The following is a 10,418-nucleotide window of genomic DNA, read 5'->3' on the forward strand; positions in this document are numbered from 1 at the left end:
CACGGAGCGATATCTGGTGAATAAGGTGGCTGTGGTAGTACTTAAATTTGTTTTGAGGTTAGAAGTTGCTGTGCTGACAGAGCAGTATGGGATGGGGCATTATCGTGATGCAGAATCCAATCATCAGCAATGTTGCACAGACATGAAGAACTCTTTTACGAAGTTTTTCTAAAATTTCTTTGTACTAATACTGGTTAAAAGTTTGTCCAGGAGGCACCCACTCTTCATGAACAATTCCCTTAGAATCAAAGAAGCACACAAGCATGCATTTCACTTTTGACTTTGACATGCGAGCTTTTTTTGCTCTGGGTGATCCCTTTGAGCACCATTGCGAACTCTGGCGTTTTGTCTCTATATCGTACTGAAAAAACCAACTTTCATCACCAGTGATAACACGGCTCAACAATTCTGGATTGATTTCCATTTGTTCTAACAGATCGGCTGTCACATTTTTCCGTGTTTCTCGCTGTTGTGATGTGAGATTTTTGGGGACCATTTTTGCACAAATCTTCCTCATACCAAGATCTTCAGTTATTATTAGACGAACTGTTTCTCGATTGATGTTCATTTCTTCTGCGATCATTTTCAGGGATAATCTTCGATCAGATCGTATGAGTTCACACACCCTGACCAAGTTGACATCCATCCATAAGGTTGATGGTCATCCACTGCGGTCTTCATCTTCAACATTCGTTCTGCCTTCACTAAAGATTTTATGCCAACGAACAGCTTAAGCTCTTGACATAACCTCCTCTCCAAAAACCTTCCGAAGCTTACCGTAAGTTGTCGTCGCGTTTTCACCCAATTTAACGCAAAAAGAAATGGCATACCATTGCGCAATATTATGCGGTTCCATTTCCGTGACGAGAGACCAACACGTGTTAACTTATTACAGCACAACTCACGACTGAGCAGTTGCATCGATGTGCTGCTTGGACTAGAAGCAGCTTATAGACGAAGGTGAAAGATATTGTGCCTACGCAAGCCTGCAGGGTTGTCACATCCTGCAAAGAAAATTAGTCTCATTACTTTATTGCAGCGCCTCGTATAGCATGTCTTTCATACCCTTTCATACCCTCTCCCATGAACTTGACCATGTCTTTTGGTGTGTTTATGTAGAAGATTGTCAGATTTCCAGACTAATGCTCTTCAAATGATCTACATCTCTGATTTGCAATTTCTTAGAACTTATGCTAAGGCGATGTAGTAAGACCTGCTGTAAGCAAATTACCCCTGCTATGTTAGTCATGCATGTGCGACACAATTGGCATGTTAAGAGTGGGTGATGGAAAGATATTGTGGCTGATGGGGTGGAGGGCACGGGGGCGGGGGGGAGAAGGTAATAAATTGTAAAGACATTCACACCCCCAGACCCAAACCTTGTTGGATTGAAAGTAAGCATCAAAAGCAACTATACTGGCATGTTTTATATGATCAAACGATGTGATGGTAATTAGTGCTGCACGCGAACTATTGTGTCTTCCTAGTCAACATTTAGTCTGACGTGCCTTACGCAGAGGGCCAAGGTCAAAATTTAAAGAAATCATCTGTATTACTAAACTTAAAACGGTTACGCTGTTCAAAGGCTCCCAGAGGTAACAAAAATTTGGTTTTCTAGTATTTCATCTAATTATTGGCCGAATTTAAAAATTTTACAATGCTGTCGTAATCTACTCATTAAGAGGTATAAGCTTACGCCAAGGTTTTAATACAGCAGGGCCTAAGTAAAGTACTGAAGTTAGAAACTGTGTATAAGTTTTGCGGCACTGTAACTCATGGCACGCACTTTACCCAGACTATATTCTTCCAGTGGTTGAGAGCGAGTGCGCTTAGCGAAATCCATAAAAATTTCAAACCTTTTCTCGCTGACAGCCCCCACAGAACAATGAAAGGAAAAAGTTTATCGTTAACTAAATTTTCGCGTCCATTCAGTAAAAATTCAGTATTACGCAAGACGTTTTAATTCATTACTTCTTTACGACCAATTCTTTCAGCAACACATTTTGCAGACAATATCCACAGTACCACTGAATGTACCTGCAAGATTGTATCATTGTATGACACTAAGTTCAGCAGATATGACGTCATAAATACAGATGCGTGGGAAATCGGCTTCTGCTTGAAATAACAGCTCTAATTACCGGCACTACGCTTACCCATTGCCTGGTAATGAGAGTAGTTAGCAGCTTGCAACAAACTTCAAACATAATTTCAAACTTTTACATAACTTTTTCTCGCTTACGTGCGTAACGTCAAGTGCTAGCACATTAAATTATTTGTAATCAGGCGATTGAACCGTTTTATACTTGCGATTCCTTAGATTCGGAGGTTTACTGGGCAGTATTCATAAACAGCTAAAAGGGTAACCTACCACAGTTGCAGACTGAATACGTAAAGCCTTCGAGGGGCAACAAAAATTTTGTTGGCAGTGTTTAATGCAATTCTTGATCACACAGAATTTCGTAGTGCGGGCAGCCGCTGCCGTTGAACTTCATAATGAATGGAAGTAAAATGAACCGCGAGACAGGTGTAGTTGGTGGTTTCTTCATTGTTACAACCGGTTTCGCTGCATTTAAATAGCATCTGCAGGTTAACTACATTATAAGGAAAGAATCCCATGTAATACATATGATCAGAATACTATGTGAACCTTAAATTTTTTTAAAATAAATGTCGAGAATTTTAATAAAGATTTTAGTAAATTTTTATAAAATCTATGTAAAAAATTTGAACATGCAGAAAAAATCGAAATATATTTACTTATAACAGTGTCATATTAGCGCATCAAGACTCCCACAACTCAAAAATCAAATCCCTGAAGAGGGGAAGTCATCAAAATAAAACTGGACATCAGGGCGAACAGTGCGGTGGCGCATTACGAGAAAAAAATAACATATAATTACTATGAATGAAAACGAAAGACATATATAAGGAAAGATCAACGAGGTAAATAAGTACTCTCCTCCCCTCTCACGCACCATCACACCACTACGAATAAATGTGAAGACGGTAATGATTATTGAGCAACAAGCCGATAGGCGTATCGGTGTGCACCCATGAAATGGGGAACACTAAATTAAAGCCGCAACGTACTGACATAACATACTTGACCTCTTAGCAACAAATAATTCTGAGTTAATAACCAGCATCAAAACCGATATAGGGATTAGTGAACCACAGGGTTGTCGTAGCGAGATTGAATATTGTAATCCCAAAATCCTCGAAAAATAAGCGAAAATATACCTATTCAAAAAAGCAGATAAAAATTCACTTGACGCCTTCCTAAGAGACAATCTTCACTCATTCCAAATTAATAATGTAAGTGTAGACCAGATGTGGCTTAAATTCAAAGAAATAGTATCGGCAGCAATTGAGAGATTTATACCAAATTCACAAACGACGGAACTGATCCTCCTTGGTACACAAAACGGGTTAGAACACTGTTGCAGAAACAACGAAACAAACATGCCAAATTTAAACAGAGGCAAAATCCCCAAGATTGGCGATCTTTTACAGAAGCTCGAAATTTAGCACGGACTTTAATGCGAGATGCTTATGACCTTGTCTCGAAACCTGGCAGAAAATGCAAAGAGATTCTGGTCGTATGTGAAGTATGTTAGCAGCAAGAAACAATCAATGCTTTCTCTGCGCGATAACAATGGAGGTACTATCGAAGACAGTGCTGCCAAAGCAGATTAACTAAACACGGCCTTCCGAAATGCCTTCACAAAAGAAGATGAAGTCAATATTCCAGAATTCGAATCGAGAACAGCTGCCAACATGAGTAACGTAGAAGGAAATATCCTCGGAGTAGTGAAGCAACTCAAACCACTTAATAAAAGCAAGTCTTATGGGCCAGACTGTATACCAATTAGGTTCCTTTCGGAGTATGCTGATGCATTATCTCCATACTTAACAAGTCTTATGGGCCAGACTGTATACCAATTACGTTCCTTTCGGAGTATGTTGATGCATTATCTCCATACTTAACAATCATATACAACCGTTCACTCGACGAAAGATACGTACTGAAAGACTAGAAAGTTGCACAGGTCACACCAATATTCAAGAAGGGTTGTAGGAGTAATCCACTAGATTACAGGCCCATATCGTTAACGTCGATATGCAGCAGGATTTTAGAACATTTATTACGTTCGAACATAATAATTACCTCGAAGAAAACAGTCTATTGACACACAGTCAACATGGGTTTAGAAAACATCGTTCCTGTGAAATACATCTAGCTCTTTATTCGCATGAAGTTCTGAGTGCTATTGACAAGGGATTTCAGATCGATTCCGTATTCCCGGATTTCCGGAAGACTTTTGACACTGTACCACACAAGCGGCTCGTAGTAAAATTGTGTGCTTATGGAAAATCGTCTGTTATATGACTGGATTTGCGATTTCCTGTCAGAGAGGTCACAGTTCGTAGTAATTGACAGAAAGTCAAACTGCAAAACGATTTAGAAAAAAATATCTGAATGGTGCGAAAAGTGGCAGTTGACCCTAAATAACGAAAAGTGTGAGGTCATCCACATGAGTACTAAAAGGAATTTGTTAAACTTCTGTTACACGATAAATCAGTCTAATCTAAATGACGTAAATTCAACTAAATACCTAGCTACTACAATTACGAACAACTTAAACTGGAAAGAATACACAGAAAATGTTGTGGGGTCAGGCTAACCAAAGGCTGCGTTTTATTGGCAGGACACTTAGAAAATGTTACTAACAAGGGAACCTCCCCATCGCACCCCCTTCAGATTTAGTTATAAGTTAGCACAGTGGATAGGCCTTGGAACACTGAACACAGATCAGTCGAGAAAACAGGAAGAAGTTGTATGGAACTACGAAAAAAATAAGCAAAATATACAAACTGACTAGTCCATCTGCAAGATATGCAACACCAAGGTTTACTATTAGCACAGGATCGCCGTGGTCCCGTGGTTAGCGTGCGCAGCTGCGAAACTAAAGGTTCTTGGTTCCCTCGAGTGAATATTTTACTTTCTTTATTTTCGCAAAGTTGTGATCTGTCCGTTCGTTCATTGACGTCTCTGTTCACTATAATAAGTTTAGTGTCTGTGTTTTGCGACCGCACCGCAAAACCGTGCGATTAGTAGACGAAAGGACGTGCCTCTCCAATGGGAACCGAAAACATTTGATTGCAAGGTCATAGGTCAACCGATTCCTCCACAGGAAAACACGTCTTATATATTCTATACGACACTGGCGACGGCAATCTTTGCCAAAATTTCCCATGATTTAAATCTATTAACTGTATTAAAAGCTTTCTCAAGGCCATTAAATACCATGTATGTGGGATGATTGTATTCTATGTGTTTTTTTTTTTTTAATAATTTGGCAGACTGGAAAAACACTGTCTAAGCAAGATCTTCCCATCCGAAACAGGTTCTGATCTTCAGTAAGAAACGTTTCCGAAAGTATCTTTAGTTTATTTGTTATTATTTTCGCATGTCTCTTGTAAGCAAAGTTCACACGACTAATTCCCCGTTAACTATCACATTTTCTCTGGTTCCCTTTTTTTAAATTATGGGATAACAACTGCTGTTTGCCAGATCTCTGATGTGTTGCTGTATTTCCAACAAGTATTTACAAAATTCAATAGCGTTACGAGTAATAACTCCGAAGCTTATTTAAATGGTTGCACACTGACGTTTTCCCCAAGGGATTTCCTGCTTTTAGATATTTTTAAATGCATCTTTACTTCCCATCCCTAAAATGGATCCCAAATAACGGAAACTATACAATTTAGGGATGGAAGGAAATTCAGAGGTAGAAATTAATAAAACAATTAGCAGTGGTAGGGAGATCATTGGGATGCTCAACTCAATGTTATGGAGCATAAAATATAATAAGCCGAACCAAAAAAATCATATATAAATCGGTACTAGAGAGCATAGTTACGTATGGAGTGGAGACAGTCTACTAAAACGTAAAAAAAAAAAAAAAAAATAAATCTGCAAACAGTAGAAATGGACTTCTGGAGAAGGCCAGCAAGAATTTGTAGAAAAGAGAAAGTAAGAAACGACGAAATAATAAAGAGAATGGAAGTAAGAGAAAGAATGCATGACATGATGGATAGAAGAAAGTTACAATGGTACAGGCACGTAAGAACAATGGAGGAAGTCAGTACTCCGAAAATGGTTCAAAAATGGCTCTGAGCACTATGGGCCTTAACTTCTGAGGTCATCAGTCCCCTGGAACTTAGAACTACTTAAACCTAACTAACCTAAGGACATCACACACATCCATGCCCGAGGCAGGATTCGAACCTGCGACCGTAGCGGTCGCGCGGTTCCAGACTGTAGCGCCTAGAACCTCTCGGCCACTCCGACCGGCCCGAAAATGGTCCTGGAATGGGAACCGGAGGGAAAGAAGAGAAGAGGACGCCCTAAAAGGCCACCTGGCTCAAAAATGTACTATTAACAATGAGAAGACTTGGCGCAGAGGCAGAAGATATAGAAGAACGGAACACATGAAGGGACATACTGAGGAGATAAATTAACATCTTACGTAACAGATGTAATAATTTCCGGTCATTCGGAGGAGAAAGTTGATGACTGGGATTTCGTGAGAAGATTCCGTCGCAACTAAAAGCGCCTTTCTTTTAATAATGTTCATCCCAAATCCTGTATCATTCTGTGACACTCTGTCCAATATTTCGCGATAATACAAAACGTGCTGCTTTCTTTGAACTTTTTCGATGTACTCAGTCAGTCCTATCTGGTAAGGATCCCACACCGCGCAACAGTATTCTAAAAGAGGACGGACAAGCGTAGTGTAGGCAGTCTCCATAGTAGGTCTGTTACATTTTCTAAGTGTCCTGCCAATGAAATGCAGTCTTTGATTATCCTTGCCCACAACATTTTCTGTGTGTTCCTTCCAATTTAAATTGTTCGTAATTGTAATTCCTAGGTATTTAGTTGAATTTACGGCTTTTGGATTGGACTGATTTATCGTGTAACCGAAGTTTAACGAGTTCTTTTTAGCACTCATGTGGATGACCTCCCACTTTTCGTTATTTAAGGTCAATTGTCACTTTTCGCAACATTTTGATATTTCTTCTAAATCGTTTTGCAGTTTGTTTTGATTTTCTGATGACTTTATTAGTTGACAAACGACAGCGTCATCTGCAAACAACCGAAGACAGCTGCTCAGATTGTCTCCCAAATCGTTTATATAGATAAGGAACCGCAAAGGACCTATAACACTGCGCAGTCGTTAGCACCCTGGACTCGCATTCGGGAGGACGACGGTCCAATCCCGCGTCCGGCCATCCTGATTTAGGTTTTTCGTGATTTCCCTCAATCGCTCCAGGCAAATGGCGGGATGGTTCCTTTGAAAGGGCACGGCCGACTTCCTTCTCCGTCCTTCCCTAATCCGATGACACCGATGACCTCACTGTTTGGGCTCCTCCCCCAAACAACCCAACCCTATAACACATCCTTGGGGAACGCCAGAAATCACTTCTGTTTTACCCCATGACTTTCCGTCAATTACAACCACAGACTTACTAAATAAAAAACTAGACCGCGCATTGGCGCTAGTGTCGTGTCCCCTCATTGAATGTGATAGATGCCGCCATTTGCAGGGAAACAGTGCGTAAAAATGGTTCGTTCGTGTGCTGCTTTTAATTGTAGCAGTATAATGGAAGCAAAGACGAAGACGGAAACAATGTTACATTTCACAGGTCAGTCATTTCTGGTTGTTTGTTACTTAATATTACTTGTATATAGTATTTTCATGGATAAATAATACATCATGAGCGTTTGTTTTTGTTTAGGTTTCCCCTTACAAATGATTTTCTAAATCGGAAATGGATAGTTGCTACTCGCAGAGAGAAATTCCAACCGACAGCAAATCATTTGCTGTGCTCTCTTCATTTTGGAGGGAATTGTTACATGGAAAATTATGTAAATAGACGTCAACTGAAGGACGATGCTATACCGACAGTATTTGGATTTCCGACTCATTTGAAAAAGGTATAGTTTCCTGGAAATCGTGCAATATAGGCCTAGGTTAAATAGTGTGGAAATACTGTCAGTGTGTATAATTTTGAACGTTCCTTTTCCAGGTTACCAAGGCAATCAAATATATATTAAGTATGAATCAGAGGTAGGTCGAATAATTGCGTTTAGATATTTAACATGTATTGTCAGGTGGTGATTATACTTCGTAAATGGTCAAATATTTGATCAAATGTTACAAACTCAACCACTTTCAGAAGTCCTATCAGTGTTATAAACTAATGTGCGAATGAAATTCCTACGGTATTTAAAGTGATATGGGTTATTACAATTAATCATACCAAAATTCGAGTGTAGACAATACTGTGCTAAACAAAAGTAAGCGTGCGAAATGTACACAGTAGTCGGCAAAAAGCAATCAGGACCTGACAGGAAAATTACGTGAATTAAATAATAATCGTACTGTCTGCTACTTTAAAATTTTCTTGTAATTATCTAATCCAAATAACTCGATGTAAACTCGCTGCACCTTGTCAGGAAAGAGCCTTACATTCTTAAATTTCGCGTCTCTATGCAGACGTATTTCGGAAATTAGGAAACTTCGTTCGTTTAAGTATACTTTTAAAATAGACTCGAATGCTCAGTACTTTTTTAAACGAACATGTGTTTAATTTGTGCTTCAATTTGCTCTTGTTGCGTCTCATATACTTCAAATCACAACCCCAGTACCAGGATTCATCCCTGCAAATGGCGGCGACCAGCTGCTTCAATTGGGGGACAGTTGCCTCGCTTCTCCGCTACGGCGTGGTAGGGGCTCGATTACAACGAACTGTGACCTCTCTGACAGGAAATCACAGATCCAGTCACACAGCTGAGACGATATTCCATAAGCCGACCTGTTAGCTTAGGACGCCGACGGATGGAAGAAAAGGGTGCGCCTGTCTGAGGGTAAAAGAATAAGGCGAGGGGGTTCTGGTATATAAAAAATTGTGTTGTAATAAGCTGGATAAAGCCCACGACTTACCTCCTCGTTAGAGGCACTCAGTGCGGTAGCTAGCAGCAGACCGATCGGCAGTGCCCACATGTTGGCAAGTACCGCGCACACACACACACGCGCCCGTGTTACGTCTGGTCGCCAGGTAGGTTTACCTATCGGCAGGTGCGCAGCGACTGGGTACACTTGACTAAGGCTCAGTCTCGCCGACCAATGGCGCAACTAGCCCCGGGTCTACGTCTGAAGTCACAAAACCGCCGCGCCACTGCCGGGTGCTTACGATAAGGTCCACCGCTCCACCGTCTAAGTCGGACGTGTGTGCACAGTTGACGGACGTCGGACAGGGCCAAGTCCGTTGTCCTTATAACGGTCATTGTCCCGCGGCTAACAAATACTCCCAGAACAACACACGCCGCTGCTCGGGCAGTGACCGCATTGTTCAGCCGTGTTTGCTGAATGACTACCCGCTGACTGTAGCGCACGCTGACGCTAGCATTCCGCGACCGTGCAGTCGCAGCAAGGCAGGCAGGCGGTTCCGGAGGACGAGGGCAGCGACGAATGGAATCAATTAACTGGTATCACACGATATTGTAATAACTAGAGACCGGATTATATGCATATGCATATTTCTGCCCGCCCCGATAGCCCGCCGGCACGGTAGCTCAGCGTGTTCGGTGAGAGGGTTTAGCTACCCTCTGTAATAAAAAAACTGAGTTAACCGATCAAAGACGAACTTAAACGGATGTCTTACGACGTCCGCCCAGAGCACATACAACGAACGACCGAGCGAGATGGCGCAGTGGTTAGCACACTGGCCTCGCATTCGGGAGGACGACGGTTCAATCCCGTCTCCGGCCATCCTGATTTAGGTTTTCCGTGATTTCCCTAAATCGTTTCAGGCGAATGCCGCGATGGTTCCTTTGAAAGGGCACGGCCGATTTCCTTCCCAATCCTTCCCTAACCCGAGCTTGCGCTCCGTCTCTAATGACCTCGTTGTCGACGGGACGTTAAACACTAACAACCACCACCACCAACGAACGAAAACGAACAATATGATAAAAAAAAAGAAAAGATAGCTGAGTGGTCAGCGCGGCGGTCCGTCACGCCAAGGGGCCCGGCTGGGTCCGAGATTTTCTCCGCTCAGGGACTGAGTGTTATGTTGTCCTCATTATCATTTCATCATTATCCGCCCGGATAGCTGAATGGTACTAGTTTTGCGGAAACATGAATAAGCAAGTAAATCAGTAAAATTTAGTGAACATTTTGTATATTAGCTTACGTTAAAGCGTATGTTCTTCAAGGTTCTTAATGTGGAGATTATTGTGTTCAGTTTATACTCAGAGTCAGGAATATAAATTCGTTATCTAGTAATGTCATTATGTGGGATGTGCTGATTCCAGAAGTTGGCAGGAAGGACTAGTTAAAGCCATCATT

General features: G+C 41.3%; 1 protein-coding gene across 1 annotated transcript in view; it reads right to left on the reverse strand.

The window, feature by feature from the left end:
* Positions 1–9,135, reverse strand: part of LOC124717308 (GILT-like protein 1) — an 87,000-nt gene extending 77,865 nt beyond the window's left edge. Inside the window, exon 1 of the mRNA XM_047244134.1 lies at positions 9,015–9,135. Within this exon, the coding sequence (XP_047100090.1) occupies positions 9,015–9,074 (60 nt within the window). The 5' untranslated portion in view covers positions 9,075–9,135. The remainder of the gene's footprint in view (positions 1–9,014) is intronic.
* Positions 9,136–10,418: the final 1,283 nt, after the last annotated feature.

This window comes from Schistocerca piceifrons, chromosome 9 (genome assembly GCF_021461385.2).
Source record: "Schistocerca piceifrons isolate TAMUIC-IGC-003096 chromosome 9, iqSchPice1.1, whole genome shotgun sequence".
NCBI classification, from domain to species: Eukaryota; Metazoa; Arthropoda; class Insecta; order Orthoptera; family Acrididae; genus Schistocerca; species Schistocerca piceifrons.